This window comes from Thunnus thynnus, chromosome 14 (assembly GCF_963924715.1).
Source record: "Thunnus thynnus chromosome 14, fThuThy2.1, whole genome shotgun sequence".
In the NCBI taxonomy this organism is placed as follows: Eukaryota; Metazoa; Chordata; class Actinopteri; order Scombriformes; family Scombridae; genus Thunnus; species Thunnus thynnus.
In genome coordinates, this window is record NC_089530.1 from 18786253 (window position 1) to 18810377 (window position 24125).

A 24125-nucleotide genomic window follows, 5' to 3' on the forward strand; every position below is an offset into this window, starting at 1 on the left:
GTACCCTGAATCTATTGCTTTGTGACGTGCCATTCATCATAACGGCACGTCAAACCTAATCAATAAACGCGTTTGGAGGTTGAAATGTAGATATGATTGGTTCTGCTGCGCCGCTCCACATGCGCACCTCCCCTCTCTCCTCTCCACTCTCTGGTGCGCTCAGGGGAGCTCAGTCCGATGGAGACTCCGGAAAGTCTCGCATTTCCGTGTCAAATACCCAGCCGGCGTTTGTCAACATGAACATTGTCGTCCGTGCTCGGGATACAAGCTCTCATCATTTATTTCATTTGCGTTTCATACAGACACCTGTCAAGTCGTTTGGATTGCCTTGATTGGTGGTCAACATGGGTCGTGAGCGGCTACACGAGAGACGCCACTGTGAGTATCTTTGTTCAACAAGGTTATTGATTGCAAAGAAGATTGAGAAAGGATTTTTGTTACATTTCCGGTGTGATTAGAGATTATTCCTTAGCTGAATTATGTTTTTCTTTATTTAAAAGCTCTTAATCCTGATTTTAAGTATTTCTTGTAATAAAATCACCTTTTTAAAAATCAGCAATAAATAGACAGCACACTGAATAACAGCCTGAGCTTGACTGAAACAGTAGGAAAAAACAAAGATATTATCAAAAAACTGCATGCAAATTCTTTGATAAGTGGTCAGAAATGAGCCTGAAAGTCCCCAAAAGTGATACAGTGTGTTTAAGACTTTGTACTAATGCTGGAAATTGACCTCCTCTAGGTTAAAATTTCAGCTGCAGAATATTTCATTCCTCTGGGGGGTAAAAGACTCTTGGTTGACCAGAGGCTTAACCACAAGCAGGGCTGTGTTATGAGGCAAAGATAAACTGCTGTAAACATTTGTAAACGTGCTCGCCAACATCATGCACTGATCTACTGATTATTATTCTGTTTATTGTAACATAACAAATTGGAACATTGTCTGTTTAGATTTTACTTTTAGGCTAATTCCTTCCATTACACCTAAATGGTTTTTCTCATGTATCACTGCAAACAAACCAAGTCACTTGTGTATTCTTTTTCCAGCTTGTTTGGCTGGAAGTCTGGGGTGAGATGCGCTGATGTGTGAGATGTTTGTGCATCCACTGTCTCTGTTTGACATTTTAGTTCACTTCCCTCCCCTGCTCTCCCAATTCTAGACTAAGGGGCTACAGCACTGCTCAGAGTGCAGTGCGGAGGTCCTGACAGGTAGGCAGATGACCTTTGGACAAACCCGCCTCTGTGGACCTCACAGTGCAGCTTCCGAATCACTGCAGTTGTATTTTATTGTTAATTGGAGGGAGAAAGACCTGAGAGTGAGAGAAGGATGAGATAGATACAGTGTCACTTTGTAAGTTATAGCACCTCTCCACACCCTATAACTTCGCACACACCCAGGCCAAACCTCGCTCCGGCTGCTGCACCCTGCCCTGCAGTCTGTCTGGTCTGCCAGGCAAGAAGGCTTTAGGTTGCTCCCCCCGAGTTAGCGGAACAAATGTCTGGAGCTGCTGAGATGTCAAAGCCATGCTTCTTTTGGCAAGGGCTGCCGTTGGAAGGGTTAGGTAATGCTAAAAGTATGAGAGAGGGAGAGGGGAGAAGGAGAGCGAGAGAGTTGTACCATATCAGATTGTTTAGACTGGACTCTGGGGGTCCACCACAAATGGAAGAAAAGGATTCTGTAACATAGAGCATTAAGAATGTGGGAGGATAGCGTGATACTAAAGTGTTTTGGCAACAGCTCAGAGTTTCTATTTCAAGAGTCGGTAGTTTTTAACCTGAAATGACAACAAGCCTCAGTAATGCAAGATCAGCTCTGCATTATTTCTAACATGAAAACTGATGATGCACAGTCAAATTTTTATCCGCATCTGTCACTCTTCTGTTGTTCTGCACACACCTTCTTTTCTGTTGAGCAATTTGTCTGATGGATGGTGTTTTTCTCTGGGATTTTGTTTCACTTTCTCCCTCGTCGCAGTTGATTTAAAGGAGGATTCTGGCATAACTTCTCCTTTTAAAGTTGAGTCGTTTGATTGACGTAGCCTAAATCATCACAAGAGAAAAGGGAACTGTTCACTTCCTGAGACTACATGTGTCACGTTTGGTATTGTCAACCCTGACACACGTAATGAACATAGTCATAAATATATGGTAAATATTATGTTAAATTACACTGTAGCACATGTGCTCAGGTCAGTATGAGTCATAATACATTAGAGAGTAAAGTTATTCTATAGAGATAACAGCTTATAATACTTTACCCAAAACACTACCCCACTAACTTTCATATTTAAACACTGAAAGTTTTTATTTAATTTAATGTTGCTGAAAGCTAAAAGAATTTACCTCCAAATTGCTTAAAATCAACAGCGAACATTCATAAAATGCTACAAGTGCAAACAACACTTAGCTGCATACATGCTGTAACTCTGAATGAGATCTTGTCTGATTCACCAGCCAAGGTAAATATTTTCCCTAATGTATAAAAACATTATAATGTGGGATCAGGCAGTGCTCCAAGCAAAATGTAGGCACAGGAGTGATTCATAAAATAAAATAATGTTCATGACGCATAAAGATTACAGTCTAATTATAAGGGCTTAAAAATTTAAGTGACTTTTTTCACAGGTGAACCTATTAGCTTTACTTCTTACTCTTTATAAATATGTATGGAGTGTGTGAGCAGCTTTTGGCTCACCAGAGTAATGAAGAAATCCAAAGTATGATCAAGCCGCTACATGTCATATGGCTGCGCATGCAAACAGGATCAACAGTAGTAGGTCGTCTCACACACACACACACACTCACAAGCAAAAGCAAAAGCAGTGGCAGTTGAACGGCGCTGACAGGTTCTTTCTTCAAGCGTTTTTCATCAACATAATTGTCAGCCAAATGTTCTCCTGGTTGCAACTCAACAAGATACATGCGTCAGGTTCAAGGACAACAGCAAGCGTTAGTTGCTAACCAAATCCCCAGCTGAGCTTTTGCCACTTTCTGCCTATTGATTAGATTAATCAATAGGAATAACGTGCTCAAGCAGGAGAATTACTCTGCCCAGCTTCAACTGGCTGGGTTTTCCCATTATTCATTGTCTTTTAGTAAAAATAAAGAATTTGTACTGTTTTGTTGTCACTTTAGACTGGAATCTGTGTGTTATAAAAAAAAACCCCAATAAGTTAAATCACACTTTGAATAATCTATATTCAAAACACTTTTGTTCAATCTTTTGTTATCAGCATTTGGTTCTGGCAGTTGAAAGCTCACAGCAGCCCTGCTGTTTGCTCAGGGAGTTTCATCATGTTTTAGTTATAACAAAAAGAAGAATTTAATGAAATATTATCAATCATATTTGTATAACATATTGTAATTTGAAGGGCCCAGGGCACAATAAATTATAATGCATGTTTATTAAAATGTGTCTCTTTAATTTATAGTTTTATTTCTATCACTTAATATAACATTGCGCTCACCAAGGTTATTTATTGAGAGCTGAGAGCAAACATTTGACTCAATAGATCCATCAGATGAGGCAAGAGACACAAGCGGTCAGATGATCTTACAAAACTTACTTGGAAGAGAGAACGTAGGAAGATGGATAAATTATGACCCAAACGGTCTGTTGTAAACATCCATCATAGTTAATCACATCCTCAGAGGCAGTGCTATGCAACTGGAATTGTAGGAATTGAACTGGAATTGCCAGTCACCTGACACCCTCTGTAAATAACTGTAAAACAAGGCATGCTTTTTGATAAGTAACACTAACACTTGCCATAAAGTGCCTATTACAATTTGATCCAATAAAAATGTCTCAAACAGCCATATAAGTGCAGTATTTTTATGCTATTCATGTGTGTGGGAAGTCAACAGAAGTACTTTAGGTCTGTCCAGGTCTGTATTTTTATTCTGGGGCTATACTGGAATATCTTTGCATGATTCACACTTCAAAAAACTCCTTATTCATCTTATACTGGCTCCTTATGCAGCTCCTCAGTTCAGCCTCTGTCTGAAACAGGCTGTTTTAGCCCACTTTCTTCTGATTGGTTAGCTTCAACAAGCTGCCCTTCAGCAGGCTTCTGCCAGCTCCTGAGGCTACGTCAACAAACAATAGAAATCAGATCCTGCTTCTTTTTCCTGTTCTTTACTTGAAATATAAACTTCTCAAACACATTCGTATATGTTCGAGCCTGAATCTGATCCAAAATATGCAAGTGGACAACGCAAATAACTCATGGAACAACCTTAGCAACAAAGGGTATGGAACAGATGGCCGTTTGTGGGCATACATGAATGAACTGACATCTAGTCGATGGCAAGCGGAGCGTTCAGAGCAGGTTGAAGCAGTTATGTCCCCTTTACTACATTTCATATATTTAGTGTGCACTCACTTTACCTCTAAGTAAAGTGGTTAACATGATCTGGCTAAACTGCTGGCTTGTTTACAACCTGTATAATTGTCGGAGCACTTGTTTCTCACCCTGTCAGACTTCATTGTCTAGCGATGTCACCATGTTTGTGTTCCTAAAGGTTTTAAGTTCATTTTGGTGAAGAAAATGTAGTATAACTAGTCAAAGCAATGTCCAAAATTTGTAACTTGTAATAAACTGGAATTACCCTTTTATCTGGTTATTACCACCCAGGCTGAACCCAGCTCATCCTCTTTGTCTTCAGGGCTTGCACACTCCTTCACCCTTACACTAATTTAACAGTAGGAGAAATGTTTCAGATGTTCTCTGCTTGTTATAAATGTCACATTGGTTTTAAAGCGCTGCTAAAGCAAACAACCTGTTGCTATTAGAAAAACATACACATGCAAATATATACACTTACATGCATGTTGGGGGACACATCTGTTCCCCAGATGTCAAGGTGGACTGCGGTGACTTGCCTGATCAAGACAGACACCATTGTTAAACAAGAGGTTTAATATTTCTAGTTCTTTTCTTAGTACATGTCAGGTTTGTTTAGACTGTACTATTGTTTATTGAAGAGATTAAGGAGTCAGATTCCTGTGAAGGCAAACATCATTCTTCAGCAATAGAAAATCAACTCGCTCGTCTTCTGTCTTAGTGGAAAGTCTAAAGGAAAGGGAGGACTAGTCCAGCATAATGAGACGGATGAAGCCTGCTTCCTGAGAAATTTGTGCTCTCAGGGAGCTTTTAGATTTCCTGCCAAGATTTCGTCCATAATCTGACTAAGAAATTAAAAAAAAAAAAAATACTCATCTAGAAGTAATTGTTGTTTTCTGTCCTTGAAATTGACTTGATTTCATTTTCATCCACAAAGTTTTGATATTACTGCAGTTTGGTATCCCATCTGTCATTGTTTGACTTCCCCATCAGCAGGGACGCTGTCTTATTTCCTTTTGTGGCATTGATTTCTCTAGTGCCTCCCATCTCCCAACGCTGGGATTCAGCCAAGTCCCAGTCACAGTGTGTACTGTACAAGGTCAGAATGTGTTTACACAGTTATAAACATGAAGACATGATTAAAACATGTTTCAGGAGAGGCGAGAATCTGTGTGCACGGAGTGCTGCCTCTTGGAACTGATTGTCTCCCCTCTTTATAACTGATTTTATGGTCACAGCGGATTTTCACATTTGTAAAAGCTCTGTTTCATAATGTTGATGCTAAACAGAGCTGTGCATCTGCGTACAGCATGCAGTATTTTGTCCCTGGAAGAGCTCCGTGGGGTTGACGATTTTCATTTGCTGTTCAGTTTGTATCTTCGTAGCACAGAATGGGTTGAGGCTGATTGGCATAATTTTGTCACGAAGGCTAGATGAGGGGGGATAAATGAGAGGGTGCAAGACAGGGGGGCTGTTTGTAATGAGCATGTGTTTGAGTGCATCAAGTGTGCATGAATGTGTGTGTGTGTGTAAGGGGAGTTTATGCTTGCATGTAATGGCATAACCTGCACCCAATTTATGCACCCAAAACAGAATTTCAGTGAACAAATCAAGCCGATGCATCCATAAAAGCCCATCAGACATGTCATAGTAAATGTAATCAAGGTGAAATATACTGTCACTTCTATCTGAAGGTGGTAGGACTAGAGGGAGACAGAAGGACATAGACTGTCGCTTGACAGTAGTAATTGTTAATGTTTATCAGCAGTGTAAAAGGTTGAATTGCAAGTGTGACACACAGCTGTGGAATTGGTGCAGCTGGGGCTAATTAAAAATAATGAGCTTCATGGTTTGGCCATGTAACAGCCACAAAGTACTGATATGAACCTGTATCACAGCTGGACATGTTGTAATTCATATTGTTCAGCAGAATTTTCAATTAACTGAAACCTTTTTGGTGATTCAGTAAGCTTGAGACAAATCAAATCACAATTACCTGAGTGCACTGCACTTGGACAGTAAACTGAGTGTAAAGACACATCATCTTAAAAAAAAAACCCAATTAATGTTCTCATATACAGTTCTTGACAGTGGCCTTATATATATTTCTGTATACTTAAGACATGATTAAAGCCACTATGTGTAGAATTGGAAAATGTTCAGCTTTGTCTGCCCTGGTTTCAAAAATATATCAGGATATACTGATAAACACACACATTCAACACATAGTGGCCTATGACCCTTTATATGTGGTATAATTGCATTTCTCTTGTAGGATGAACCGTTGTAGTGATATGACACAAAAATAAAAATAATCTATTCATAGTGTCTTTAATGAATTTGAATGAATGAACTTCTAGCAAACTCTGTTATTTAAATTGTGTTATCCATGCAGAAATGTAAAGAAGAGGTTTTGTCTGCTAGTGTTAAACTCTATCACCCAGGCCTTTGTCAAGTGGGCTTAATTATATATATGTGAGAGATACATTGAAAACATTTAATAAAGTAATCACAGTTATCATTTGATAGGAACAGGAGAGGAGTGAGGTTTACTAGCCTATTAATTATCTGGAACAGAAACTTGAGTTTATATTAATCTCAATGAAATGTAAGAAATTAGCTCTTGCATCCTTTACCTAATGAGTGGCATTAGAAGAAACGCCATGGGTCAATACATCAAATGGTTTTATCCACTCAGCCTGAGTGGATTCAGCACATGTCATGGTAATCCACACATTAGTTCATAGGATATTTTCTGCAAAGTTGACATTTTAAACCGAGGATGGAGCAAGAGGAACACTCAAAAGTGTCCTGTGGGAGCATAGTTGTGCTGTTTAAATTCCATCGCCAGCTGCTCGTTTAATTTCGACATTTCTAGTATACAAATGTGAGGTCTTACAGTGATATTAACAGAAAAGTCAAGGGCCACCAAAACATTAGCATTATTAGCATGAATTCTCTGGGGATCCAAGTCTGGATTTCAAGTCAGTCTAAAAACAACAGTTGGGGGCCTATATGAACACTGAAACAGGTTTTGTTTTTGTTCAGGTTTTCCTCATGTTCTGACCATTAAAAGATCCCCAAATGTGCTGTCAAGTGATGGGGGGGCAAAATCTAGTCCTTTTTTTTGTGCAAAAATTAATTTAAACGTTTATCTGAAGCTAATATGAGGCTTCAGCTGTCTGAGCTGGTAATCTTATTAGTTTAAAATTCCCTATTTGTGTCTCAACAGACAGTGTTTTTCGTTTTGAGCTGTGGTTGAAGGATAATAAAAAAAAGTGGGAACTTGGCACTAAAAAGACTTGAAAGTTGAAAGATGTCCACTTGATTTGACTAATTTGGACAGCTGAGGCTTCATATTAGTTACAGAAAAACTTTAAAATACATTTTTGCATGATAGCAGGGATGTGGATTTTGTATGCTATGGAGTATAAACTGCTACGTGTTGTGAATGAACCCAAATAAATAAAATATTCCACAGGTTGCACACTGCTCTTTCACAAGTATCCTTCTTACATTTACAGACAAGCAGGGAATTCTATCTCTTTTATTGATCATCTCACATTATTGAGTGCTGAATCCTACTTACACATTTCTGCAAATTCCAGACATCTGTGACTGAACAATTTCTTTCAGTTGTCTGAACTACTAGTATTGTAATCCTGGACAATATATAATAATACAGAATATGGATGATACAGGGGAGAAAGATATTGCCAATACAGTGGCTCCATAGGAGAAGAAATAAACTCAGCACACCAAGTTAGATGATAATATGCAGTGTGTATATTTTAGATGTATTTAGCTTATAGCAACTCTACTGTGTGAGCTGCTGGATGAAATTACATCATGGCTTTCCACTCCTGCAAGATTTCAGATATCTGGCATATTCACACTGTAAACAACCCAACACACTTCTCCCAATAACATGAGAAACATCCCATTCTCACTTGACATTTTGTGCACTCAGAACAGCAGAGGCGTCTGATGCAATGATGAATGCAGGTTTTTATTTTGAGTCAGCCGGATTTTGATGGTGTGATTTCACCTCAGTCAATCCCACCTGCTGCTCGCTTCCTGCCACAGATCGATTTTTAGACCACAGAGGTCTAAAGGCTGTCTTTTCTGCTCTTTCTGACACCGTTTTTCTCATCTTTGCTGCTTCACTTCTCTACACAGTGCTTTACCCTCAACTCTCACTACCCTTTTTATTCTCTATCACATTTTAAAATCTCTCTCTTCTCTCACACTTCTGAATTTTTGCTCTACCCAGGCATTAATATTTTATGGTAATAACAGATTAAAGGTATAATATGTAATTATTCTGAACTAAAATGTCTAAAAACAACTAGACCTATGTTATATTTTGTTGAGTTGTGTACTCACATTATCCCAAATGTTTCCAACAATTGTAATTTAATCAAAGTCACGGACCGTTTCATTTGGTCGCATGTCAATGGCGTTATACCTCCTCTTTCAAAGAGTAAACACGCACAAGATGCATATGGCAGCGCTGTGTTTGTCCGCTACAATGGCGTCTACCAAAGAGTAACTTACACATATACAAAATAATACATCGGCGTTGTGGTTGTTCCACAAACTGTTATAAATTGACTTTAATTCAGTTGTAAGCCACATTTTCATGATAAATTTAGGTCACTTTTAACTATATCTTTTAGCCGGATGAAGGATTTTAGTCATTGGACGTCTGGATCTTAAGTTATCAGAGAAATAAACTAGGCAAACGTTAGCAGCAGCTTGGCTAACAGCCCCTCCAGGAGGTCCGGTGGTCACCAAACATCATCGGAGAAATATTGATTTTTTTTTAGGTGAAACAGCTTTAATTAGTACTTTTAACAATTTTAATCTGCATGTACGTTTGTTTTTGGAGAGGAGATCTCTGCGGATAATTCCGCCCCCGGGAGAAACCAGCTGAACGTCTGGATCTTACGTTATAAGAGAAATAAACCGAACAAGTGTTAGCAGCAGCTCGGCTAACAGCCCGTACCGGACATTCGGTTGTCACTGTACATTGACAGAGAAACACTGATTTTTTAGGTAAAACAGCTTCATTCAATGTCTTTACCTGTAATCTCTGAGTCCGTTTGTTTTGGAGAGGAGGAGACCTCTGCAGGTAATTCGGCTCCCAGTAAAAACATCCTGAATGATTAACACTGGAGTAATCCTATCCCGGTGAAGCTGGTTATTTAACAACTAAGACAACAACTCCCATGATCCCTTGCTACTTCACACCGTCATCACACTCCGTCTTTTGTTATTGTTTTGATTGAGAGACCCCTAGTGGCTGAAATTACATATTGTGCGTCTAACAGTTACAGAGAACACAGAGGATAACAACTACCTGGATTCATAACAGAATATGCAACAAAAAGATATACAAAGGAAGGACTAGAAAGGGCTTTACACATCATTAAAAGTCATCAAAACAACACCAAAATATGGAAAAATATGAATTTGATATGAAGGATTTGTATCAGAAGCAGCACCATTCACTAATAACTCGAGCTGCGTTTAGGGAGGGGTGTCAGTGGCGTTTTAAAGAACCCACCTTTACCTACTGATATTTCATTGAATGAGGCACGCAACACTTCCAGAGGGATCAAAAATAAGTTCTTTGCTCAATCCCAGTGTCTGCCTACGTGGCCTCGCAGACATTGGCAAGCATTCCTAATAAGTCTGTGAGGGTTCAGAGCAGTCCCATTATGAAATCTGCAAGTGTGTGAGGGCTTCCTTGTGGACTTTTCAAGTCCTTTGTTCACACCTTCAGCATGTTGGCACTCATGCAGACTGTGCATGAGGGTATGTCCCAATTTATAGCATGGTTGCAACATTGAAACGGATGACGGTAAGGCTGTGAGCATAAAAAATAACATGTTGTACAGAAGTTACAAGCAAGCACTGAGTGCAGCTGTTAGTTGTTTATCCTAAAAAAATGTCTTAAAGAGGATACTCCAGTGATTTACAAGTACACCTCCATAAACACATTAAAATGAGAATCGAAGCAGCAGAGGCCAAAATATCCTGACTTTTAGTCCCCAGTGTGGGTCAAGCTCCAAAAACACTGGATCCTACGCTTCCCATAATGCAATTTTGTCTTTCACAGTGTATTGTACTAGACTCTCCCTGCCTAATGCTGCCTGATGACATCATCGGGTTAATTTTTTCTCCTCCAGAGATACAGAAGACTTGGTTAAAGTCCCCCTTCCATAAAATGGAGATATGTCTTTCAAATTTGTTTTTCTTCTTGTTCCTTCATTTGGATATTTGAGCTTCACTGTGCAGAATGATTTGTGTGCAGAGTTTGACATTTGAAAGCTCTTTTGACATTCATCTGCTCAAGGCGGAAAGTTTCTCTGTGCTAACCTTAAATTTGAATTCAAATCATTTACCTACGAGCACGGTTTGTGACATCACACAACTGGTTTGGAGCCAGTTGTGGTCCAGTATGTAACTTGAAACCTCCAGTGTGCAAACACTGAGAATGGACTTTTCTGTGAAGTAGGAGACATCATGTGGAAAAACCATATTAGACACACATTATCGTTCAAGCAGAGTATTTTTTGTATATCTTACAAGATGTCTGGAGGGGATCTTTAAGCTTTATTAGTTCAGGAAACCCTCAGGAAAACTGGCCATTAAGAGATCCTGTCGTAAGGCACTTTCAATATAAGTGATGGCCGACAAAATCCACAGTCCTTCTTCTGTGGAAAAATGTATTTAAAAGTTTATTTGAAGATAATATGATGCTTAAGGCATCCACATTAGTCAAGTAGATATTATTCAAGGTTACTGTCTTTATTGCCAATTTACCTCTTTTTGTTACTATACCTCCACTGCAACTGAACAGGAAAACAATGTCCGTCTAAAAAGACTGTGACTGTGGAAGATATCAACTTTATTTGTCTAACCCAGATGGCTGAAGCCTCATATTATCTTCGGATAAACTTTTAAATACATTGTCTGTCAAAACTGTGGATTTTGTCCCCCGTAACTTACATTGGAGGGGATCTTCTATTGGTCAGTATAAACAGGAGAAATGATTACAGCAACAAAAGCCTGCTTCAATGTTCATTTGGGCACCTGCCTATTGTTTTAAGACATTTCCTTTAAGGCTCGTTTTTCGTTCACAGCAATGACAGAGAATTTGTAAATTTGCTTTCAGTACAAGCTACAGCAAGTAGCTAATCCTACAGTTGTGATGGGAGCATACTAATCACTTCTGTGGGTGGCTGCACTGTCTTTGCAATAAGTAAATGGTGGTGAGCTGATGTGAGTTTCTCTCATTTTCTTACATTGATCAAATAGCATTACTGCCATTAGTTTAATTAGTTTCATGGAACTCCATTTCAAAATTAAGTAACGTATCATGAGAGGACTGGGGTGGCATTTCAATATACTCTGGTTTTGCACCTTTAATGATGTAACTGTGAATATATTGAGTCACATAATGTTTTTGTGGCTGCACTTTAACAGGCCCCTGTTGCTCAGTAAGAAAAAACATTGTAAAATCAGTGAAACTCCAACTGGTGGATTTCATTTCCTGGTCCAGTGGGATCAAATATTACAAACTGCAACAAAAGAAAAAGAAATATGCTACTAGTTTATGAAGTGTCAGGGAAGTGTTTTAAAAACATTTGACACTTCGATGTCTGTAATTTATTAGCAAACGACCCCAGAAATAATAATGCCTGCTTTATTTTTAGTCAGGTGGCAGGAAAAAGAAAACAAAATGTGTGCACACTGCTTGTCCACCTGTATCAATACCTAACATTGGTCTCTGTGTAAAACCTTGATCTTGGAGAATAATGTTTTCAGGTTAACAAAATAGAGCTCTTAGCAGGCTCTTAGCTCACAGAGAATAATCGTGTGTTTTTAGTTTTGAATTACAGAGTAACTATTATTCTGACCTTGAAGGTCTCTCCGTAGGGCTTGTCTTTGCATGTGCTATATAGCCTTCAACCTAAAGCAAAGGATCTCCATCCAGCAGACCACACACACTCTGCAGCTGACCTCAAACAATTTAGAGGTGACTCTCTGCTAAAGAAAGAAGTATAGTTTGAAATTCACACACTGATGCCTCAGAGGACGAATAAAGCTCCCTCAAATACCCTAATATTAAACATGTTCAGTCCATCTTTCTTGGAATCATGGGAGATGACTAAAATACTTCAAAGGAAATACACTGCTGCACTTTTGGCAAAAAGAAAACGGAACTCATAAAATAGCCATGCGCTTTGTTTTAACAACTGTTTCCGATTTTACAGGAGGCCTTGCTGAAAGACTCGGGAGCGTGTAAGAAATGAAGACGAATGATGACCTGCAGATTAAAAACCATGATGAGTGGACACAGCCTCCTGCAGGTGAAGCTTGAACTTTTTTAAGAGAATCACTTATCAGCTTCTTTTTCTACATGCTGACTCTGCCTCCATGACAGTATGCCACTATCAGACTGCAAATATGGGAGCAACACCCAAACAGACCCCACCTACAGCCTCCACAGCTTGCCCATGGCTGAAATCTATGGGAAAAGGCCCGTCAGGACGTTTTTTGACTTCAGGCAGACAAACCTGCCTGAAAATCCGGATGTCAAGTGGGCTCCTCTGTTGTCACTGACTAACCTGCGAAGCTTCTCAAAAGTCAAAGTGGTGAGCTTCCTTCTGGGCTTGACGTTGACGTTCCTCATCGTGGCTTCTTATATCCTGACATGGGACATGAAAGGACTTCTGTTCACCCCTCCGCCCTATCAGCTCAGACCTGTGGTCATCCCAACCAGCACAGCGGCAGCTGATGTTTCTTCTGAAAAGAATTTAATACACATGAAACTGCTGGTGAAGATAATCGGCTCCAAGCTAGAATATACATCCAGGAAGGTCCCTGATGAAAAGGACATCATTGGAACCGACTCCCATGTAAGTCTGTGGTTTGTTGCACATCTTGTTTATCTGAAACTCTTGCAAGTCAGAATGGTGATTTTCATGTTTTTACTTAACTGAAATGATCTCATGCTCCTTTTTGAGTTGCTAAATTTCACCCACTCTTTTATCAAACCTATTAGTCAAACTCACAACTACATATTAGACCAACTAACATAAAGACTGCTTTTCTTATTATTATTATTTCCAGGATGCGACGATGACACAGTGTTTTCACCCAGTAATGACAATGAATGAAAAATATGTTGACAAATGATATTTCACGCTACACTTCATAATCACTTTATTTTTTTGTAGACACAAGTGAATTGTAGGAGACAGACAAATAACAAACACCTCACCATATGCCCTCAGTTACTATAATGACTGTTTGGTGAAGCTCATAATCACCGGTGTTTGTTGAGACTGTCAGACGTCTTGATTTAACTTAACATTTCTAGAGCCAAAGTTTGTTGTGTTTTTAAGTAAATATCAGGTTACACGTCTTGATAAGTGTTGCTAAGGGCCTGCTGCCTCTGTTTCTATGCGCTAAAGTAGCTCTCCTGTGTTTGGTTTATGTCCTCGTCATATTTTTCCACGTTACACTGCATAATTTTACAGTGTTCATGGCCAAAGCCTCATCAAATCTGGCGGTTACGCTGTAAAACACAATTATGGAGGTGGCGACACAAGTGAGTCAGTGTCAGTGTTGGATATATGAATATCTTTTTCTAACATAATGCAACTAACAGCTGTACAAAGAGGACAAATAGGTGATGATGTATCAATTCTGAAGCTGCAAAATCATGTAATGTGGGTTTTAAGTTGTGTTTTGACACTTTTTATGTAATAAGAAGTTATAATAATTGGCTTATATGAATATAAAATCGGCCACCTGTCTGTCAAGCCACAGGTCATCAAAAGATACATTTTGGGATATAAAAATAATGACCTTCAAAACTCAGGGTTTAGGCTACTAAACGGCTTTAATTATTGCAAGGTATTTCAGTTTTTTGGCTAATTTTTTCTTGTGTCTCTCACCACAGCTGTTCACTGCAATTCCTCGCCAGTTCCTGCCTGGCATCAAGAGCCCCTGCTGGTATGAAGAGTTCACCAGTAAACTCAGCACTGATCTGTACAAGAGGAACCTCTTCACTGTGCGCTCAAAGAGCTTCAAGACTGTGTGCGACCACCTGAGGACCAACTTCCACCAGTATTTAATCCACAGAGACGGCAAATGGTTTCGTCTGCGCTGCCTGCCGTACTTCTACATCATCGGTCAACCAAAGTGTGGCACAACGGACTTGTTTCACAGACTGCTGCTGCACCCAGAGGTCAAGTTCAACACCATGAAGGAGCCCCATTGGTGGACCAGGAAACGCTTTGGTAAGTCATCAGAGGATGGATGGTTATTCTAAAAAGTGTTTTGACGATTTTGGATAAAGTTTGTGGAGGCCAGGTGATGGATAATAATAGATTATTAGACAATGTAGGCTTCAGCCGTAGTAGTATTGTGTATAATTAACAATACACAGTAGTGGAGTTCTGACTTGATTAACCCGTTACTTCTACACAGACTTCACAACTGATTAAAATCAGGTCCCATTTTATTTCAGCATCTAATGACATAAAATAACAGACTCAAGCAGCCTGTTCTCATCATATTTCTTTTGCAATGAAATGACTCACTACAGTGCTGCAAAGGTTTCGAGGTCAAGTATTTGTTATTATGTCTCATTGAAATTTGTCTTCTAGGGTTTGTAAATGTGAGATCAGCAAACATAACTTATCATTTAAACCTTTTCATGTCAGCTGTCCACTGATTTTATAGTTGTGTCCATATTTCTTCTCTTATGGTTCTGATTTTATTGTCCTCACAGGATATTCTTTTTTTTCTTAAAAGTATTTGTTTTTACTCACACACACACACACACACACACACACACACACACACACACACACACACACACACACACACACACATTTGAAACATAAAATTATAATTCAGAATTTACAATTCTACAAAAATCCACCCATCCATTAGCTAATTAGCTATCCGGCTTATCCTTTTCAGGGTTGCAGGGTTTGCTGGATCCTTACTCATCCATATAGAGACTATTTTATGATAATAAATTCTAATTCAGCAGCACATAAATGCCCAAATATAGAAATACTGCTGGTCTGCAAGCTAAAAAACAAACTAAAGCTACAGTACACTACCACCACTGTTAGTGAAGGCCTTCTGCAGCTGCTTCATTAATAAAAGGCTTCATTAATTCCCTTCCCTGGAAGGTTTTTACTGTGAGCTGCCTGCAGACAGTGCTGCGTAGTAACAGTATATATACTTACATATATGTCTTAGTTAATAATACATTATAAATTCATTCGGCAATTATCTTTTGATCATACTCCAGAAACAGAGGTTTTTACAAATTCTCAGTTTTTTCAACCGGGTTCAAAGGTTATACAATCTGTTAAATGAATTTTATGGTTAAGTAGTCTATAAATGAGCATATAATGAGTGTTATTTTGGCATACTGTGTGGTGCAGGTTATATCCGTTTCAAAGATGGCTTCCAGGAAAGTTTTCCTGTGGAAGACTACCTGGATCTGTTTGACTTGGCAGCACACAACATCCAAGGAAGAATCAGTGGAAATTCATCTGGAGACCACAGCACACTCCAGTTCATAACAGGTGAACACATGCGAAAGTGTTTGGGTATGATTTGGTATTGTTAGCGGCCATTGTGCATCAAATGGAAGAATTTGCTGCCTTTAGAGTTTTCATGCGGTGTTTTCTGGGGACCTTTGAGCAGCCAAACAATTGGATCCTGACCATGATTCAAATTACAGGTTTCATTCGTCTGCCTTGCCTTTATTGTCAGTCCTGGCTCAGTTTCAGTGGATTCCCCACAAATGGCTCTGACCTCAGTAGCACAACAGTGATCATATGGAGAGCCAAAGGGAAATACCGCTCACATTATTCTAGGTATTCTGTAGTCTGACAGGGAAAACCCAGTGTATGTGATAGTATTCACAGTATCTCATACACTGCAGGGTGCTGTCACAATCACCTTTAATTGCTCTCTATGCATCTGTGATTATAAATCAGATGACTCAAACCTTGTTCACCTGGCTCTGAGAGACAGAAGAATATAATCGCTACTTATCAAAACATGGAATTAAATAAATTACATTTTTGGAGTGAACAAGTATTAATCTTTTAAAGCACAATCCTTATTAACATGGTTTTGTAAAGTGGTTTCATCTTCTCATGAAAATGTGCTGATAAGAATGTTCTGCTTGCTTGGCTTTGGTTGCTGATCCTTATTTGGATTTTGCATGAGCGTTCATAATAAATTATACAGTTAATTTTCAAAATCTAAAGAGTTGCAGCTGGACTATCACAAATCTGTTCGAGAGTAGATTAGGGAGACATAATGTTCCCAGATAAGAAAACTGTTAACATTTCATGCTTATTTTGGCCTGAAATTCAGCTCAACTTTGCCACATGATGTCTGTGTTTCTGCTCCACTCGCTGCATTTTAAAATGAACTGTTGATGCCCAAGGTGATGCTAAGACTGTCAATGTCTTGACAGGTGAAGCCAGTGCATCCACTATGTGGGACAATCAAGCCTGGAGCTATATCAATGGAGACCTGGAGGAGACAGAACCCCCATTCCTGACCCAGGACTTTATCCACACAGTCCAGCCAAGTGCCAAAATCATCATCATGCTTAGAGATCCAGTAGAGAGGTAATGTAGAGAAATCCAACCACACAGCTGCCTGTTTAGATGATGGACACTTTTCTGTGGTGCTCATTAAAAATAATTTCCATGTTTGAATTGCTCCTAAACAGTTTTCCTGTAATTTATCATTGTTGCAGAACATAATTGTTTTAAACCTTCTTGTATATCCAGCAGAATGTCATTTTGTAGTTCCAACTGGCTTACAACTCTGTTTCACTCTGTTCCCAGGCTTTACTCTGACTACCTGTACTTCAAAATGGCCAACAAGTCAGCAGAGGACTTCCATCAAAAGGTCATAGAGTCCATACAGTTGTTTCAGTCCTGCCTTTCGGAGAGATCCCTTCGTTCCTGCGTCTACAACACCAACCTCTCCAACGCAATGCCGGTCAGCTGAAATGATATCCTCACTTTTAACTGTTTGAATATCATTTTACATGAGAATAATTACAGCTTTTATAAGTATATATATTTATACCTATCAATAAACACTCACTTTATGCTTTGAGGATTTCCACCTGTCCTCAGATACATCTTTAAATGGATGTTACTACACTGAAGTCCAAAATATTATCAACTAGCTGCTGAAACTCACTTCAGACCCTTCAGCATATATCCTATCAGACAGCGCTCCTGCAGGAATACGTTGATTTATGAGCTCTGTCGGTTGGTTGCCCCTAATCACAACATGTAGGTGACAGCACTGTTATCCTGGGAGATTTACTTCAGTAAAAGCAGCAATCAGCTCGGCTTGAAACTGTTGGAACAAAAACATTCAGAAAAAAAACACCCTTAGATTTTGTTTACATGATTCTTGTGTTATGGATGAGTTTGGATGGGTTGTTAAAATATGTAAAATGTTGTTTCATGCTGCTTGTGAATGGTTTCAGTGGGTAGTGTTGCACTGTGGCACCCTCTTGAGGACTGTCAGTGTCAGTGCAGCTGGATTAAACACTGAACTGTCTCACTCTTACTGTAATTTCACGGTTCGCCAAATGAGGGAGACATTTACCCCGTGAAGAAGACTTTAAAGTCACATTAGGTTGCATGACAGAAGTATCTGTTCACTCCATTTACTATGTTCATCATATCCCCTGTTTCTTAGCTTCAATTTATGACAAAACAGCATGTTTTCATGATTTTTGAAACATATTTCCTTTACTATTTTAACAGTTTTTGATCTGTGCACTGAGGTTTTAGCCCACAACATCATTAATTCATATTTTCTTTACAAGCCATGGTGTGCAAACATTTTACTTGTCTATATTTATTAGTTTTAGTTTTGTATGTATGAAGCTCTAACACCAGCACACTTCACTGAAAAAAAAAGAAAAAAGAGTTGAGTGTAATTTCTTCATATATTTTCATTAACTGATGCATCAGCAATTTGGACTCAAATAATTTGGTGTGTTTGAAGCTGTTAGTTGTCTTGTGTCATTTTGAAAGATATCAAAATATTGATTTCCAGAGCTCTTTTATAGCTTACACTTGCTGCTAACTGCTGTTGAATAATTTTAATAATAACCAGCAAAGGTAGCGATGTTTGTTTAAAGGATAAGGCTTGCTATATTCTATAGCTAAGCTTTGACTCAATATGTAAATATTTAAAAACAGATCAGGAAAATATACTTTCATTTTTAAAAATGCTCAGTTTTTTCTTAAAACTGTGCACCGTATTTTTCAGCAAACTTTACTCAAGTAGTAAATGGTGCATTTACTGGCAACTACTTTCATACTCAAATTTGATGGAAGGAACATATCATCCGGTGCAGCTGTGTGATCGATCATTGATGAGCTTTTTGTTGCTGGACAACAATGGAGGTCAATGATACAGATGAATAAATTCTATCAGGGTTCAGATACACAGACAATACTAGTTAGTAGGATCAGTTCATTTTTGTTTTTTGTCTTTTCAATGCACATGTCGACAATAAAATAATAATTTGGTGATATTGTAAATGTTCACATATCAATTTTTCTGAACACTTTAAGGACTTCTTGTCTACGTTTGCTAAAAAATTGAGATTGAAAGTTCACTCTTGACCTTGAATACAGAATTTTGACAAAAAAACAATCTCACCACATGTATGATGTTGACTTATCTGGATGCGTCCCCACAGGTGCGGCTAAATCTGGGGATGTACATCGTCTTCTTACTGGACTGGCTGACAGTTTTCCACAGAGAGCAGATTCTAGTTCTTCGACTGGAGGACTATGCAGCCAACCTGAAAGTGACAATCAAAAAAGTTTTTGATTATCTGAGTGTAGGTATGTAACAAAAAAGCTGTACAGTGACATGCTGCACATTTAAGTTAAGCCATAGATTTTAAGAATTTAAAAAATGAGCTTATATCTTCTTGGTTATGTATTTATTTGTTTATTTCTTCCTTAAACTTTCCATCTTCCAAACTGGTATTGTTTGCAAGGTTTCAGATGTGTCCCATAATCTTCGCAGGTCCTTTGTCGGAGCAGGTGGAGGCAGCACTGACCAAACGGCCGATGTCTAACACCCGGCGTGCAGCAGACAGGAACCTTGGTCCTATGCTTCCAGCCACCAGAGATCTCCTCAGGGAATTTCATCAGCCCTTCAACCATAAACTGGCCAGTGTGCTGGAAAACAAGGCTTTCCTCTGGAGTGACACCTGAAGTAGCACAAGCACAGAAGAAACCAGAGAAAGAACTAAAGCAGGGATTACCGACAAAAAAATATCTACAGTGGGAGAACTCTTACACAGGTGAATTATTTGTCTGTGGCATTATATGAGTGAGTGTGTGGGTTTTGTTTGTGATATTTATTTGCTTTTGAAAGAATGTGTGACGAATCAAGTGAATTAGTCAGAGTGATGATAATAAACTAATGTTGTGTTTCTAAAATACTTCAGCAGTGTTGGAAAGCCATTTTACTCAAAATGCACTGTTACAATCTACAGATTCATAACTGTACACCTCTGATAAAGTTTTCACTTCATTTATGGATCAACCGGCAGGCTTGAATATAATGTAGTCATGATATTGTGATTTGAGCTTTGTTCTCATATGATGAAACATCTACTGTCCCATTTTTCTTGTCTATTTCCCCAGATTTTTAGCTGGAAAGAAGCACAGAAAGTTGTAACATTAGATTTCATATAATCTAAGAGAAGGCTTCAAATGAGAGGGTTACATATTACTACAATGACTATTGTGCAGTAAATGGGTCTGGGAAAGTGAACTAACAGCAGTTGAAGTGTTAAAAAAAACAAAACAAAAATGGCAATAAAATGATTTGAAGTTGATTTTGTACAGAGTGGTGTTTGTATGTTGATGTTCTGGGATGAAATCACAAGAGGGCACTAAAACACAGATCATAACTCCAACAGGTCAACATCCAAACCTCTGATTGCTCCATGCAGACATGCTGTCACTGAGGTATTTCATTGTGTTGTGTTTATACAATACAGATTAAAATATAGCATTAATATAGCATCAATTCTTGTCTACAAAATTATAAATAATGTTTTTCCTTTGTCACTTGGGGTTCATGAGGGCACATTAGCTGTATCTTCAGGCTGCTTTTATCACAATAATGAAACATAAAAAGCCTGTATGGTGCATTTACAGAAACCAAATATAATTGAACCCAAGGGATGGGATCCAGGAGAGAGAAGGATTGTAAGAGGCAGACTGACCAGGTGAGATGAATTTCCCTGATGATCTGACTCAGCCCTCCCAGCTCCAGACTGAACCCCACAATCAAATCCCTGCAGGTGATTATAATAATTATATATATTTACAATCATTCCCAAATATTTACATAGAAAATTGCATAGATAGAAAATATAAATCAAAAGAGCGCAATGCGAAAATGCCCTTCTTGTATGCCACAGTATACCAAATATATCCACATGTGTATACACACAAAACATCAGCCTATGTCTGATATGGATAAAATGTTGCAATGTTGCACATGTGCTGAATAAAGATTGTGCATCCTTACTTTGAACTGACACCTCAAGCAAGAAATGTTCATCTCTGAATAATTCACAAGTCATTTTCACAAAACAGATTAAATTAATTTTTTGGCCCCAGACGCTCATATGCATTTCATGACTTCTTATTTTGAGTGTTATTATATGATGTCATATGTTCTTTTATTCAAGCATTGCCCTTGCACGTCAAGAGCAACACAGAATGTGAGAAATATTCAGAATTACTTTGATTTAACTTCTGCAGAAATGCAATGCAAAGCAGCACTGTGATACTGTGAAATAAAACTCATTTAGCTTCATCCTCAAAACTGTATGTGATGTAATGAACTGTCTCCACATCCCTTGTCTTGGGGACAAATTCAGTTTCAGTTTAAATAGAATTACTGTCTCATTATGTTGTCAGAGTTACTCATGTAAACACTTTTTCTGCAGTTGTGTCATTAGACCTACTCACTGTCATTTGAGAAAATTACATCCCTTAAAGTAACAATCTCGAACATCTCCGTTTTGCTCTCTTTGGCAGCACCTATGGCGATAAGCAGTAATTACAGGTGTGTTTTTGGATCTTACTTTCCAGGGATCCAAACAGTGTTGCCTGTTGTGACTTCAATATGCTGCTTTACACACAAGTGAGTTGAAGATCGAGTGTGTTACGTTAGCTCTGTATACCCTCTCTGGCGGACCAACCACTGCTGGGTGATGGAAAACACGTCACTAACTGTGAGCCGCTTATTATTTTTCCTGGGAATGTCGCCACCGACACCCAGTTCGTAATACTCGTAATACTGCAAATGCAAGAGCTTTCATCAGTGGGCGATAGGCTCAATCGCCATTGTGTTACATCATTCGGTGACAGATAGTGACTTAACAGATGTTGTATTTAAATGAAAATTTTCAAGGTTATTACTTTAACTGTGTCTCACTTGATGGGTAGACAACCCATTACATTTAACACCATTAAGATTACAGGTGACATTTTCCGTCTGTCACTGTCAACATGCACTTACTGAGGAAAGGAAATCAAAGAACGGAGATTGAAGAGCAGCGGTGGAGGAGAATCACCATGTTTAGCTCTTTGATTATGTGCATTTACAATGTGATTGTTCTCTCAGATGACGACAGAGTCTCAGGATCCTCAGGGCTGAAGCACTGATGCTCTGGTGAGAGAAAGGTAGTCAGGTATGGCTGATTAGCCTCTTCATGTGATATTGATGGAAATCCTCTACAGGATTTTCAAAGGTGGAAGAAACCGATAAGACGTCTTTTGACATTCCTTCATTTTGTGAAGGACGTAAGACATTGGATTGTGTACATAGGTGTGAGCGAGTGTATTTTAGGAGTTAGGATTATGTGAGAGTCCACTGAGTGCCTGTGCTTTTTTCTTGCATCATCCCACTTCACACCCAGTTTCACAGTTTCATCATGTTCACACCTGGGTGCAGAGGAGAAAAAATCATTATCTACTGTCCACTGAGCAGCTTCACTGCCAGCAGTCTGATGTCCAGTGCCTTGCTCAAGGGCACATTAAAGGACAGGCCCACAATTTTTCACAAGTCTTCCCTAAAACAATAGCCAGATGCCCATAAGAACACTGAAACAGTTTTTGCTCACTGTAATCATTCCTCCTGTTCATACTGACTGATAAGAAGATCCCTTTCAATTGTGCTCACAATGTAAGTGATGAGGGACAAAATCCACAGTCCTTATTTTGAGCAAAACAAGTATTTAAAAGTTTATCTGAAGATAATATGAGGCTTCAGTCATCTGAGTTAGTTAAACAATGGATATCTTCACAGGCTCTTAACAGACTAACTTTGAGATATCTACTTGATTTGACTAATCTTGGCTGCTGAAGCCTCATATTAGCTTCAAATGCATGCTCACAGCTGAAAATCAACAAATTCAGAGTACTGAATTAATGATTGTAATCTAGTTGGACAAGCTGTAAATGTTACATCATTCAATCTTAAAATATGCTACAAGATACATGTGTTTTGTATTTCTGACATGTCACAGCAGGAAAAGCACAGGTATAAATAATCAAATGATGGTGGCTCACAGTCACACGGTTATGACTTACTGGGACACTTGAATTGAACTGAGTCATCGTTAATGTTATCAGTAACACCTGTGTTTTTTCTGCTGTGACAAGTCAAAATATCTGCTGTGAAAAAGGCCTGTGGCAAACGGTAACCAGCTCTAGAACTTGTTGATGCCTGTTGACTAATTGATAACTGTTGCCTGTTGATACCTGTTAAACACAATGAATAAGAACAAGACTAGGTCAAAAAATGAAATGACCAATATAGAAAGTAGCGACACTCACCCAAGGTTGATGAAGTTGGTCGGCCTTCTGACCAATGGTGTAACTTCATCATTCAGTCACTCAGTCGTTCAGTCAGTCAGGGACAAACTTTCGCATTTAAAGTATTGGCCTGCTGTGGTCCAGCCAAGAATCAGCATAGACCTAGAGCAGGAGCTTACGCTGTGTTTCATTTGTAGTAGTAGTAGCCCTTTGTGTTACGTAACATGGAGGCCACTTCGAGAGCAGAGGGAAAGTGGGCAGGGGAGGAGCAGGGGATTTAAATGTAATCCACTTGCCCTTGTAGTCAGCCCTTAAATACAGTACTGTACCTTGATAAGATAAACAATCACTATTGGGTGGCCTACTAACATTACTATAATGTGAAATGGTGTGCTAAACAGCATAATTCAGTAACATGGGTACTCTGATTATCTGGATATTGATACTTACACTTGTAGATTGTTTGCTCAGATGTTCTTTCTGTTTGTTATAATCACAAACATCTGTTTTAAATACTGTAAATCAGAAGCGTTGACATCATAGCGGAAATGATGAGAAACTGAAATGCACAGTGTATGATCTGCAGTGCTGAGTGACTATCGTTGATGACTGGCTCCCCCAATCCTCAAAGGGTCAATCTCACGAAGTTCACTTGAATTTTCCAGAGAAATGGAATGACACTTATCTTGGCAGCAGGGATTCCCCGAGGGCAAGTGCCGAGGGGAAGTCAACGAGGGCGTGTTGAATGACTAATGAAACGCAGCCTCAGATTTACTTAAGGAGGCATAATAGAAGTTGGAGGGAAAAGAGAGGGTACATCCTCAAG

At 38.9% G+C, this 24125-nt stretch overlaps 1 protein-coding gene and 1 long non-coding RNA gene across 7 annotated transcripts; one reads left to right on the forward strand and one right to left on the reverse strand.

Moving 5' to 3' along the window:
- Positions 1-166: 166 nt before the first annotated feature.
- LOC137197170 (carbohydrate sulfotransferase 15-like) lies at positions 167-24113 on the forward strand. 5 transcript variants are annotated; one of them, XR_010931360.1, is made up of 11 exons: positions 167-378; positions 12632-13276; positions 14326-14665; positions 15830-15973; positions 16879-17035; positions 17258-17414; positions 19147-19294; positions 19482-19761; positions 20386-20434; positions 20627-20772; positions 21572-24113. XR_010931360.1 is itself a non-coding variant. In XM_067610377.1 (9 exons), the coding sequence occupies exons 3-9, from the start codon at positions 12803-12805 to the stop codon at positions 19670-19672; spliced, it is 1611 nt and encodes a 536-aa protein (XP_067466478.1). In that variant the 5' UTR covers positions 167-378; positions 12632-12727; position 12802; the 3' UTR covers positions 19673-20301. The 5 variants fall into 5 exon arrangements, 2 of the variants coding, with proteins under 2 accessions (XP_067466478.1, XP_067466476.1); XR_010931359.1 differs by having other exon boundaries at positions 20627-24113; XR_010931361.1 differs by lacking the exon at positions 20386-20434 and having other exon boundaries at positions 20627-24113.
- LOC137197172 (uncharacterized) lies at positions 1394-6295 on the reverse strand. 2 transcript variants are annotated; one of them, XR_010931363.1, is made up of 3 exons: positions 4828-6295; positions 1898-2040; positions 1394-1568 (listed from the first exon to the last, which is right to left on the reverse strand). It is a non-coding gene; the product is annotated as an uncharacterized lncRNA (long non-coding RNA). The 2 variants fall into 2 exon arrangements; XR_010931364.1 differs by lacking the exon at positions 4828-6295 and adding an exon at positions 2696-3282.
- Positions 24114-24125: the final 12 nt, after the last annotated feature.

What these genes read in the sequence shown, in the direction of transcription:
- LOC137197170 (XM_067610377.1), top strand. Translation starts at nt 12,803, where the DNA reads ATGCCACTATCAGACTGCAAATATGGGAGCAACACCCAAACAGACCCC. An exon ending in TCATTGGAACCGACTCCCAT is followed by an intron (nt 13,277 to 14,325) that starts GTAAGTCTGTGG and finishes CTCTCACCACAG; the next exon opens with CTGTTCACTGCAATTCCTCG. An exon ending in GTGGACCAGGAAACGCTTTG is followed by an intron (nt 14,666 to 15,829) that starts GTAAGTCATCAG and finishes TGTGTGGTGCAG; the next exon opens with GTTATATCCGTTTCAAAGAT.